General features: G+C 39.4%; 1 protein-coding gene across 1 annotated transcript in view; it reads right to left on the bottom strand.

Annotated features, from left to right (window-relative positions):
* The window catches only part of FREM1 (FRAS1 related extracellular matrix 1), a 148,610-nt gene that overhangs the window by 132,901 nt on the left and 2,216 nt on the right, over window positions 1-13,493 (bottom strand). The window contains exons 2-4 of the mRNA XM_081500121.1: window positions 6,976-7,070; window positions 3,756-4,057; window positions 2,208-2,404 (exon numbers count right to left, since the gene is read on the bottom strand). Of these exons, the coding sequence (XP_081356247.1) occupies window positions 2,208-2,404; window positions 3,756-4,057; window positions 6,976-7,070 (594 nt within the window). The remainder of the gene's footprint in view (window positions 1-2,207; window positions 2,405-3,755; window positions 4,058-6,975; window positions 7,071-13,493) is intronic.

Here is a 13,493-nt window from a genome sequence, read left to right as displayed (position 1 = left end):
TATCTAGAACTAAGAATAGATAAGAAAATTTTGAAGAGGACCATGAGGAGAAACTTGCCTAATAAAATATTAAAGTCTATTTTAGACCTTTTATTTTGGAGTAATAAGGTACTGGCACAAGAATAAGCGGGCAAATCTAAAGAATAAGAGAACTAGCCTTGAAGCAGACATATAATATCTTTCTATACAACAGAACAATCAAAAAATCAATGGGAAACTGGTTCGTTATTCACCAAATAGTGTTGAAAATTTTGGCTACTAGGAAAAAAACTGTTCTGTTATTATACAATAAGATAAAATTTATTTCAGGTGGATTAAAAAGGTAAACAAAAACAAGAAAAGATTTTTAAACCTATAAGAAATTATGGGTGAATAGTCAGTTAGTCTCTTGATGAGGATGGATTATACCAGCATAAAAATAATAAAATAACAAGATATAAAACTTCAAATATAATATGAATTCAATTCGATAAACTGATTGATATGCATGTCTCCCCCTCTGTGTGTGTGTGTGTGTGTGTGTGTGTGTGTGTAAGTATGCATATATATACACATACATTTATATACATATATAAATATTAGAAATACTCTAGTTCCATTTTCTTCTTTTTTCTGTCTGTGCTTTTTTTAAAAAATAGCCTCTGCCATTGAGCATACTACTATAATCATAAAAGAATCTGTTTATGACATGCCAAACTGACTATGGTATAAGTTAATTCTAAATAATACAGGAAGGTCATTTGAGAGAGGAAACTTCTAATAAAACTAATCTGAAAATATCAACAAAGAAAGCCCTTATATCAATATACGAGGAAAAAGAAAAATCAACGAGGAAGAAAAATGGCTCTAAATTTTGTTTTTTACAGAGATAAGAAAGCATTAAAAGTCTGAGAAGTTTCATGTCAAAACAAACAGAAAACATGTACTAATCATTAGGAGACTGAGAGTTTAGTCTTGATTCAGCCATGCATGTATGGTCAAGAGATGCAATTTTTGTGGCCCCAGTATAAAATAGGGGGCTTGGGCTAAACCAATTGTTTCCAAAACAATTTTCAGTTTTTTTCACTAGCAAAAAATATGTGTAGAGCTTACTAGCTGTTCAGCTTTGTGCCAAGCTTTGTAAGCAGCATCTCATTAAACCCTCTCAATAAGAAGTACTGCTATGCCCATTGCAAGATCTTAAAAATGAGGCATAAAGTACAAAATCACACAGCTAGTTAAGTAAACATTTGAACCCAGGCAACCCAGGCCCAGGGGCAGGCTAACTATTAATGTCAGACTTAAATCTCTTCTTTCAAAATTCCCCAAGTGATTTTTACCTGATCAATTTGACCAGACCACCTCACAATTTTTCCAGTTCTCAATTATAAAATACTACAACCCTGTTTAATCATTTCTTTATCGTTCCTTGTTTTATTAATTCCTGTGGTAATAATGTTCAACATTCAACTGGGTCTCTTAGGAGAAATCGTAGCAAGAAGTAAGACTGAAAGATGGAGGTATTTCACAAATGTCATCTCAGATCATCTTAAATCAGCACAAAATCTGAACTGTCTCAGCAGGTTCATAGCCACTCCAGCTTCCCAAATAAACACATTAGAGTACATGAGTTAGTAGAGAAGCATGTCAATCTTTCATTTAGATTGACTTCACCTTCTGTCATCATTTCAATGAGAAGAGATCAAGAGGAAGAAAGGCAAGGAGAATTTAAAAGAGACTAAAGATGGAGATGGCCCTGCTACAGCCATAACAGTGGGACCAGGACTCCCTCTTTCCCAGTTTCCTATGGCCTCGCTGAATGGGTGTGCGGTCCCTTTGATTTCCTCCAACAGATGAAAAGAGGGTCTAATAAAGGAGTAAATGAAGCATCAAAGAGTAGGAGTTACAAAAGCAAAAATGAGAACTTGAAGAATATTGAAGGGAAAGGGAGAGAAAGGTGAGCATGTAACCTGATTCTGGTCCTTTCTAAGTTGCAACGGTAGAACTACAAGATTGCCAGAAAAGGGAAATTACACATGGATATTATGTGCAAAATCAATCCTGTTTTAAGCACTTACTGGCAGAACAAGCCTGCAGTTCCAGTGAGTCCTAAGGCTGTTCCACCCTCAACCGTACAGGAACCCTCGCTGACACAGGAGCCAGCACAAGTGCCCCCAGGGAACCAGCTCTCAGCTGGGGACCCAGACACATAAGCCCATAGACTCCACCTTGTATGTGATTTTACTCCTGCTGTCTGTGAGGTCCAGTTGGATGGAGAAGTAATCAATGTTGGGAGAAGGGGAACTCAGGTGTTGGTATCGAAGCCCCATCAGCAGGAACTCCTCACAGCTCACTTTGAGACTTCCGACTTTCTTCAGTCCCAGGGTACACCTGCCACCTGGACACTTCAGCTCTGTTGCCAATTCTAGAATGTATAGCAGGGAATTAAGAGAGGCACTTGTACCTTAGTGATTACCTTTAAAAACCCACCCTCTCTCCCACGGACAGTTATTCCTTCTCACTGACCAAAGAACACTCCTAGGTACCCGCCAATCGTTCACTGAGTGGGTTGTCATTATTCTGAAAACCTGCCATTTCATTACTGTAAAAACAATTGACCGATTATCTAACAAGGTCCTTATCCACCAAAAGTGCTTGAGAGAAAAAAAGGAAAATGCGTTTTCTGGTGGTGGACCGTCTCTGACAAATAGGCTCACTGTAGGCCTTCTACAATCCTGCTCTTGTCTGTATTTACAGCATCCACTTCCATAGCGTCACCATGCAATCTCTGCTAGAATATTCTATTCACTGAAATTCACTCCCCACTTAAACACATCTGAATTCTGCATATTTTCCAGGTCCACTTAGTCTTTTTACTAAACTTTTCTTCAAATATTCATTGACCACCTGAACCAACCTAATCTCCTCCACTAAAAACTGTAGTCATCTCTCCAGTACATAGTCTTTTTGTCTCTGCCAACTGTATTTTTCACTCTTGCACAGTCTATGATATGCAGAGGCCACTTATGTTAGTGACCTTTTGCACACTTCCCTGATGTAAAAACTGGGCATTCTATTCTTACCCAGAAGGCTGCGAAGACTAAATGAGATGACATATGTGCAAACATGTCTTTAGCTGTAACTTACTGTCCAAATTCCAGGTATCACTACGACCATAATTTTTCCTTATATTTCTTGGTCTTTCCACAGTGCCTAGAACACTATTATGCATCTAGGAGGTACCCAAAATGTGATAATTAAATGAATAACAAGAGGAACATTATCCATCAACTCTTCCTGATTTAAACCATATCTCCTGCCTACCTGCTTTACCCCAAACCTGCTTCAAGTCTAATAACACCTAATAAATTCCCCAGCTACTCTGGCTATCACTGCTATTGCTACTTACTATTGATAATAACAGCTGACAGTTACTGAGCACTTGCTATGAGCCAGACAATGTGTTAATTGCTTTGTGTGTGTGGTGATTTCATTCAGTCTCAACTTATACAACCCTATGGAACAGCCACTATCCTTGCCCATTTTTCAGAGACTTAGGTTAAGAAACTGACCTAACATCACACAGGAAATAAATAACAGAGGCAGTTTTCAAGCCCAAGTTTTTCTGATTCCAAAGTCTGTACTCTCTGCCACTAACCTACGTTTTCAACCAGCTACAAATTCTATTAAGTAAAACTCTTTGTCACGGTGGAAGATGACTGTTTAAGATCTGGCAGATTTAGTAACATCCAGATAAGTTTTAAAACATATCATACGAGACTCAGGGAAGAAACTATGTGGCTGATCTCCACGAGGTTCTTCCAGCTGGGACTCCACCAGAACCAACTGGCCGTGGGCTGGCAGCTGAGTTCCCACAGGGTCCAGTCTGACTGTGCATTCCAGGCTGGCCATCCTCTCGTAATCAAATCTGAGCAGGTTCTTATCAATGACTCGGGACAGGCCATAGAACTCAGACACCTCCAGTGCATTATCACTCATGCGGATGATGTTACAGTCTGGTTCCAGGAGGTAGACACGCAGGATAAAGGTTTCTGTGAAGGTGTCTGTATCAGTAAATCTGAGGGCAGAACAGAGCAAAGGCAACATTATTGGTGAGCAGGTTCTTCTGATATTTGTGCACTAAGTTGACTTGAAGGTTAAAGATTGTCTTTCACACAATCTGTATATCAGGTAAAGTTTGGATTTTAAATTATACTCTATACCCCACTTCCCTGTCCTTTTCCCTTCTCCTTAAATTGGTGTCAACTCCTTTTTCTGTTACTTCCCTCTCCAATGACCCTCCTTTTAACACCTTCTCTCAAATCTATCATCAATACAAGTATTTAATGACTGTTCTGAGCTCAGAGTCTCATCTCTAGCATGTGTGCAATTCAGGAGTATCCTGCATATCTAGTTTATGCACTGACTTTTAATTCAGGAGTGAAGGGGTGAGGGGTTTCTGAAGCATCAAGCTCTTTTTGCTTTTCACAAATGCCACTACAAGAGTAGTTATTTGCAGTCTAGCTGGGGAAGCTCAGCTCAGTGGGTGGCATGTAAAGGGTGATCAGTGACTGTAACCTCCATTCCTTTCATTCCCTTAGGAACTACATTCTCTGGATATTTGCAGAACCTAATAGGGATGGATTGTCATTCTTTTTTTAATTAAATTTTTTTATTTTTAATTGAAGGATAATTGCTTTACAGTACTGTGTTAGTTTCTGCCAAACATCAACATGAATCAGCCATAGCTATACCTAGATGCCTTCCCTCTTGAACATCCCTCCCACCTTCGTCCCCATCCCATCCTTCTAGGTTGTTACAGAGTACTGCTTTGAGTTCCCTGAGTCATACAGCAAATTGATGGGCTGTCATTATTTATTGAAGGGAGAAAATTAATGAGTGATGGTTGTGCATCAATAATAGATCCCCCATTGATGTGTTTTCATGATGCCCCAGGTGCATGCTAGACTCCTTACAACGAGTTTATCATTCAGCCTTCACAGGAATCTATGGTAGTGTTGTTGACTCCGTTTTACAGATGAGGAAACTGAGGCTTAGAGAGGTCAAGTAGCTTGCCAAAAGGGCTAGAGATGAGGTAAGAGGGTAATAAACATGCTCTCTGCTTTTCTGCCTCAAACTCCTCTGAATGTTCTACTTTAAATCCTCAAGACCAAGAAGATTGACAGGTCCTCTAACTCCGCACTTCATGCGTGCTGCTCCACCCGCCTCGTCCCTTGGAAACTCAAAGAAATGGGAACAGCCAGAATTCATCAGCAAGCTCTCGGAAGCTAATTAGTTTGTTAACTATAAAGTCTTAGGAAGATCAAACAGCCCTGTATGCTGATTGCCTAGTTCCCAAGGAATCCTTGGGTGCCATCTCATTTTCTGAGCACTGAATTTGCTTCATGTCTCTCTTCTGGCTTGTCATTCTGCATCACAATTATCTAGCCATCTTTTGCATCAGGCCATGAAAACCAGCCCTTTTAGCCTCATGCTTTTGTTTCCTAAGCCTACCTAGCATAAGCCTGACCTATAATAGGTGATCAGGATAATTCACTGTCTGCTACAAAACTCTATAGACTAGTATTCCTCTTGTACTTAAGGGAAATTCATGCTGCTGTATTTTAGTCAAATACTCTTAAAAGTGACAAAAACCAAGTAAAAAACTATATAAGGCCTACTCCACCCACACTGAATTTTCAGTTGCTTCTATGAAATGAGCACTAACATAACCATGAGCTTGATTTTTAAGTTAACTTTTTATTTAGATATAATTCACATCATTCTAAAATTTACCTTTTTAAAGTTTACAACTCAATGTTTCTACTATTTTCAGAAGGCTATGCAACCATCCTGCTAACTCCAGAACACTTTTATCACCTCCCCCCATAAAAATCTACACCCATGAGCAGTCACTCCCCATTCACCCCACCCCCAAAAGCTGGCAACTGCAATCTACTTTCTGCCTTTCTGAATTTGCCTTTTCTGGACATATCATATAAATGAAATTATACTATGTGTAACCTTTTATGTCTGACTTCTTTCATTTAGAGCTTCCCAGGTGGCTCAGATGGTAAAGTGTCTGCCTGCAATGTGGGAGACCTGGGTTCAATCCCTGGGTCGGGAAGATCCCCTGGAGAAAGAAATGGCAACCCACTCCAGTACCCTTGCCTGGAAAATCCAGTGGACAGAGGAGCCCTGTAGGCTACAGTGCATGCAGTTGCAGAGAGTCGAACACGACTGAGTGACTTCAAATTCTTTCACTTAGCATAATATTTTCAAGGTTCATCTGTGTTATAGCATGTAACAGTACTTCATCCCTTTTGTGGCTGAATAATATTCCATTGTATAAATATACCACATCTTGTTTACTCATTCATCAGACTGATTATCTCAACTTTTTGACATGTACAAAAAATGCTGCAGTGAACATTTGAGTAAATTTTTGTGTGAACATATGTTTTAATTTCTCTTGTACATATATGTATCTAGGAGTAGAACTGCTGGGTCATATGGTCACTTTGTCCAACTCCATAATTGATCGTTTTAAACCTTTTTAAAATATAATATGTTTAAAAATAAAAGATACTGCACTTCTTAAAACTAAGCAGTTGATAATCAAAACGAAGAATTTCATTCACTTTTGGAATATATTTTCTTCCTAATTCTCATTAAAAATTTGTAGTTTGTAATCTCCATTTTTAATTGTAAATGGAGAGTTGAATGACCAGAGATACCTGTATGAGAACTCTAAAGGGAAACAGGAGAAGGCTAATAATTTGCCATAGAAAAGCCTCAAGGAAGAGGATATAAATAAAAGTAACTGAAAGGTTGCTAGAATTCTTGCCTCATCCATTCAGGTCTCCAGTTCCTACTACTACTTACTTACTTGTTTGAAATCTAGTAACTCCCACCATAGCAATACTTATCCAAAGAAACAGAAGCACACAGAATGGTTATCCAACAAACAAAGAAGAACGCTCCTGTGCCACTTACCTGTAAAGTCTAAGCTTCACTGTGTCTTCATCGAGAATTGGGCAACCGTTATGAGTATATTTTACTTCATTGGGAAGGAAATGGCAGTCAAAGACCTAGTTCATGAGAAGAAAGGGATACATATGTGAAAATCATTGGTACACTTATTAGTTTTTCCAGCAGTAAAGTATGGCCTGGAGAAATTATGTTCTGTTAGCATTATGTATGTGTATGTATGTGTAGTTGTGTAGGATCTTAATTCCCTGAACAAGGATAGAACCTATACCCCTAGCAGTGGAAGCAGAGTCCTAACCACTAGACCACCAGAGAATTCCCTGTATGTGTGTGTTTTAACCACCAACACCTCTACCCAGCCCCATGTCCATGACCATCCTGCTTATATAACTGTTGTCTGTTTTGAGAATATCTAAATTATGGAAGTCCAAGCAGATGAAGCAGATAAATTAAGCAGTGATGATCTCTAAATAATTATCTTTTTATAGTATATTTAAAATGTGGTTCCATTTTTCAAAATGTTATTTGCCAACACCTTTTAGGGGTTCGTAGCAATTAAGGAGGTACATCTGTATGTACACAGGAAAAGACATGTCTTACCCCACATACCAACATGTTATATTAGCTCTGTGTGTATTTTCTCTTCTCCTTTTTATTGCTTTCCTTTCTGAATAGTGTTTTTATATTTAAAGATGAAGCTGCTTATGATGGACACTATTGTATTTGATCAAAGCCAAACAAGACCCACAGTGGTTTCTCATGTACTTGCAAAAGACTGTGTTTACTAGTTATGTAATAACAGAAATGACTCATGAGACAAACAGCAACATCAAGGCAATTTTCTCTCTTCAAGCAGAATTATAATTAACTATACTACCTAACTCAGAACTATTAAGAAAATTGCTAATTGTTATATTCTGGGGTCATATTTTTTAAAAGGATTTTCTCTTCCAGTCACACCATAACACTCATTCTGTACAATCTGACTTGGTAGAGTACTAAGAACTACTCTCGAGGTATTTACGTCACTGAGTTCATGAGCTGAGTTCATGCTACTTAGTCTGTACCTAAGTACAGCCTCACACATTTACAGAAAACATTCCTTTCTGACTCTACTCTAGTCTGAAGGTCTCTTCTTTATCTCCTTCCTTACTGTCAGAAAGAGGAAGCAAAGACGTCTGTAGAAGAGGAAATCATTTATTTGTATTCCTGTTCTACACACATCTTCGCTTCTTCTTTTTAATTGACAACAAGGAAGGAGATAAAGGAAAGACCTTCCCCATATCATTGACAAATAGTCATGGTAATAAAGAGACAATCTGCTTTGTTAAAGGAAACATCTGTTTTATGTTTCGTAATATGTTTTCCTTTTATAAAAGGCGACAACCGTAATTGTCCATAAATTTACTAACCAAAACAAAGGAGAGCTAAATCCTTTTCTAATTACTGTCTAGCTTTGTTTTTTTCCACTCCAACTGCTTTTCAATTACAATTTATAATTAAATTGTCACACATTCCTAACTCATTACTCACTTTAATGACAGTAAACTGGTTCAAACGAGAGATATTTTCTTACTGCTATATTTCCTATTCAGAAGAGCAAGCTAAGCACTAAACTGTGGTGCTTTTCCACCCAGGAAATTTCTTGCTTTGGGACAGGTGTGAGCAGTGTAAGTCTTGTCCTAAAACATGAGGAAAACACATCGCCATCGACCTTCTCTAATTGACTATATCAAGAGGGTTATCTAGACAGAAGGTACTGGTGTGCGCCAAGCGAATCCCTTTCCAAATATCCAACAGGAAAATGAACCTGTTGGTCCTAAGACAAACTTCAGTAATGAAATGAAAACACTAATTGAACAGATGTTAAACAAAACGTTTTCTGTGCAAATCACATGAAACTGTTCATTACACAGCAGGGTGTTGTTAATACAGTCATCTCACTAGGAATGGGCCCACATAAGCTTGCTTTCACCTTACTAGGAAGCTCTATTGAAGAGTAATGCTTACACTGTGTGTTTGTGTGTGCGTGCCCTTGCGCACATGCATGCACATGGTTATGCTTAATTTCAAAAACTTCATAACACATAAATCCCTAGAGAGAACTGCATCTGCCTGGATTAAAAACAGGCACACATTCCTCAAAAAAGCACTTTTCACTTAGGAATCTTGGTTTTGTTGAAATTATCACAATAAGAAAATAGAAAGATCACCTGGTGATCTGAGAAACAAACTTTTTTCCAGATATACAGATTTCTTGATAGTACAAAGCTCTAATATTTGTCCAGAAGATAATGAAACTCCCCATTTTAAGAAAATAAATATATTTACTTCGTGTGTGCATGTTCAATTGTGTCTGAGTCTTTGTGACCCCATGGACTATAGCCCACCAGGCTCCTCTGTCCATGGAATTTTCCAGGTTAAGAACACTGGAGTGGGTTGCCATTTCCCACTTCAGGGAATCTTCCTGATCCAAAGATCGAACCTACATCTCTTGAGTCTTCAGTCCTGCATTGGCAGGTGGATTCTTAGATGAGAAAAATTCGTTTGAGATGTCAGAGGTACTTCTGGGTATGCATACACTGAAGCATGATCCTTTAATGAGCCACATCATGCTAGGGAACCCTCTGGGGATGTTTGGAGCCCTGTTCCTTTGCCTTGCAATGCTAACTTTCCTAAATCAGACAGATATGTTGTTTTTGTTCCACATCGTCTTTCTAGTAATGAATTTTTGCCCTAAAATCAGAGAAAGTTTGAAAAGGAGATGACTTAGAGATGTCTTACAATCCTTGATCCTTGGGACCAAATAAGTGTTTTGCTTACTTCTGGTCACATGGATCACTTTTTGCTCTTCAGGGCCTCAGAACTGCCCAAGTGATGAGGACCATTAAAATATCACTAAAAATGATGACATTTTCATTATTCTCATAGAAAGTGATATATGTGTTTAGAAGTCATAGGCTATTTGGAATGGAGAGAGGGACAGGATATCCCCAGAGGTTTAAGTCACAGTAGATTCTCCCCAAAATGCTTTCTAAGGAGGGAGAATCTGGGGAATAATAGGGTGTTGTTTTTGCATGCTTCAGGCCAGAGTTTAATATCTCTGCACTACAGGGGAATTTTCCCTCTCTTCTTCCCTCACAAAATAGTCAGCTTTACTTCTAAATAAATGTTGAACATTTTTTTAAATATATTGATTGGAAGCATTATCAAATTATCAGTCTTTATAAGGCATCCAGTTTTTTCCATATAGCCCTGAGTCCCTACTCTATCAGGAATCCCAGTCATCTAGGATTAGGGTCCTATTTTGCTGCCCGCCAAAACCCCAAGATTTTGCTTTTGACCCCAGTGCCTGTAGTGAGGGCTCCACTGCCTGCTATTGAGCCTACTCATGTTCACTGACTTACCACATTTAGTGCACCAGGGCTCCAGGCGTGAGCCAACCCAGGCCCCTACCTTTCCCCTAACTTATAGATGTCAATCAAACACACCTTCCAGCAGAAGTTATATGTTGGGAGAAAGTGGGCAGATGTTGCAGTTACTACACACTTGGGAAAACAAGTGTGACCTGGGGCCATTAGCACAAACTAACACTGTTTAGATGTCCATCTGAAGATCACTGACTGATAAAAGAAAAAGCTCATAGTGAACTGGAAGGAGACATTTAGTTACAATATCATAAGCAATACTCCCAACATGAGAGCCCTCCATAGAATTCTGACGTATTTCAGAATCAGGTATAATCATAGGGAGGTAAGTGGAATATCTAGAGATGTCAATTTGAGCTAGTATGTATCAGTCTCTTTTTTTTAAGATTTTTTTTGGGGGGAATGTGGACCATTTTTAAAGTCTTTATTGGATTTGTTGCAGTATTGCTTCTGCTTTGTATGTTTTAGTTTTTTGGGTGTAAGGCATGTGGGATGTGGGATCATAGCTCCCTGACTGGGAATCAAACCCACACTCTTTTTTTTTTTAATTGATTTATTTATTTTAATTGGGGGCTAATTACTTTACAATATTGCAGTGGTTTTTGCCATACATTAACATGAATCAGCCATGGGTGTACATGTGTTCCCCATCCTGTAACCCCCTCCCACCTCCCTCCCCATCCCATCCCTCTGGGTCATCCCAGTGCACCAGCCCTGAGCACCCTGTCTCATGCATCGAACCTGGACTGGTGATCTATTTCACATATGATAATATACATGTTTCAATGCTATTCTCTCAAATCATCCCACCCTGGCCTTCTCCCACAGAGTCCAAAAGACTGTTCTTTACATCTGTGTCTCTTTTGCTGTCTTGCATATGATTGCAGCCATGAAATTAAAAGACGCTTACTCCTTGGAAGGAAGGTTATGGCCAACCTAGATAGCATATTTAAAAGCAGAGACATTACTTTGCCAACAAAAGACCGTCTAGTCAAGGCTATGGTTTTTCCAGTGGTCATGTATGGATGCGAGAGTTGGACGGTGAAGAAAGCTGAGCGCCGAAGAATTGATGCTTTTGAACTGTGGTGTTGGAGAAGACTCTTGAGAGTCCCTTAGACTGCAAGGAGATCCAATTAATCCATCCTAAAAGAGATCAATCCTGGGTGTTCATTGGAAGGACTGATGTTGAAGCTGAAACTCCAATACTTTGGCCACCTCATGCGAAGAGTTGACTCATTGGAAAAGACCCTAATACTGGGTGGGATTGGGGGCAGGAGGAGAAGGGGACGACAGAGGATGAGATGGTTGGATGGCATCACCAACTCGATGGACATGGGTTTGGGTAGACTCCGGGAGTTGGTGATGGACAGAGAGGCCTGGTGTGCTGCAATTCATGGGGTCGCAAAGAGTTGGACACGACTGAGCGACTGAACTGAACTGATATAGGGTCATCATTACCATCTTTCTAAATTCCATACGTATGCATTAATATACTATATTGGCGTTTTTCTTCCTGACTTCCTTCACTCTGTATAATAAGCTCCAGTTTCATTCACCTCATTAGAACTGATTCAAATGTATTATTTTCAATAGCTGAGTAATATTCCACTGTGTATATGTACCACAACTTTCTTATTCATTCATCTGCCGATGGACATCTAGGTTGCTTCCATGTCCTAGGTATTGTAAACAGTGCTGCAATGAACATTGGGGTACATGTGTCTCTTTCAATTCTGGTCTCTTTGGTGTGTATGCCCAGCAGTGGGATTGCTAGGTCGTATGGCAGTTCTATTTCCAGTTTTCTAAGGAATCTCCACACTGTTCTCCATAGTGGCTGTACTAGTTTGCATTCCCATCAACAGTGTAAGAGGGTTCCCTTTTCTCCACACCCTCTCCAGCATTTATTGTTTGTAGACTTTTGGATAGTAGTCATTCTAACTGGCGTGAGATGGTACCTCATTGTGGTTTCGATTTGCATTTCTCTGATGAGTGATGTGGAGAAGGCAATGGCACCCCACTCCAGTACTCTTGCCTGGAAAATCCCATGGACGGAGGACCCTGGTATGCTATAGTCCATGGGGTCGCTAAGAGTCGGACACGACTGAGCGACTTCACTTTCACTTTTCCCTTTCACGCACTGGAGAAGGAAATGGCAACCCACTCCAGTATTCTTGCCTGGAGAATCCTGGGGACGGCGGAGCCTGGTGGGCTGCCGTCTATGGGGTCGCACAGAGTCGGACACGACTGAAGCGACTTAGCAGCAACAGCAGCAGCAGCAGATGAGTGATGCTGAGTATCTTTTCATGTCTTTGTTAGCCATGTCTTCTTTGGAGAAATGTCTGTTTAGTTCTTTGGCCCATTTTTTGATCAGGTCGCTTATTTTTCTGGAATTGAGCTGCAGGAGTTGCTTGTGTATTTTTGAGATTAATTCTTTGTCCGTTGCTTCATTTGCTATTATTTTCTCCCACTCTGACTGCTGTCTTTTCACCTTGCTTATAGTTTCCTTCGTTTGTTGTGCAAAAGCTTTTAAGTTTAATTAGGTCCCATTTGTTTATTTTTGCTTTTATTTCCATTACTCTGGGAGGTGGGTCATAGAGGATCTTGCTGTGGTTTGTGTCAGAAAGTGTTTTGCCTACGTTTTCCTCTAGAAGTTTTATAGTTTCTGGTCTTACATTTAGATCTTTAATCCATTTTGAGTTTATTTTTGTGTATGGTGTTAGAAAGTGTTCTAGTTTCATTCTTTTACAAGTGGTTGACCAGCTTTCCCAGCACCACTTGTTAAAGAGATTGCCTTTTCTCTATTGTATATTCTTGCCTACTTTGTCAAAGATAAGGTGTCCATAGGTGCGTGGATTTATCTCTGGGCTCTCTATTTTGTTCCATTGATCTGTATTTCTGTCTTTGTGACAGTTCCATAATGTCTTGATGACTATAGATTTGTAGTATAGTCTGAAGTTCAGGCAGGTTGATTCCTCCAGTTCCATTCTTCTTTCTCAAGATTGCTTTGGCTATTCGAGGTTTTTTGTATTTCTATACAAATTGTGAAATTATTTGTTCTAGTCCTCTGAAAAATACCGTTGGTAGCTTAATAGAGAT

The sequence above is a fragment of the Giraffa tippelskirchi genome, chromosome 1 (assembly GCF_054371585.1).
Source record: "Giraffa tippelskirchi isolate mGirTip1 chromosome 1, T2T-mGirTip1v1.2.pri, whole genome shotgun sequence".
Taxonomy (NCBI): domain Eukaryota; kingdom Metazoa; phylum Chordata; class Mammalia; order Artiodactyla; family Giraffidae; genus Giraffa; species Giraffa tippelskirchi.
The sequence above is the reverse complement of the archived record's forward strand: the minus strand, read 5'-3'. Positions and strand labels throughout refer to the sequence as shown.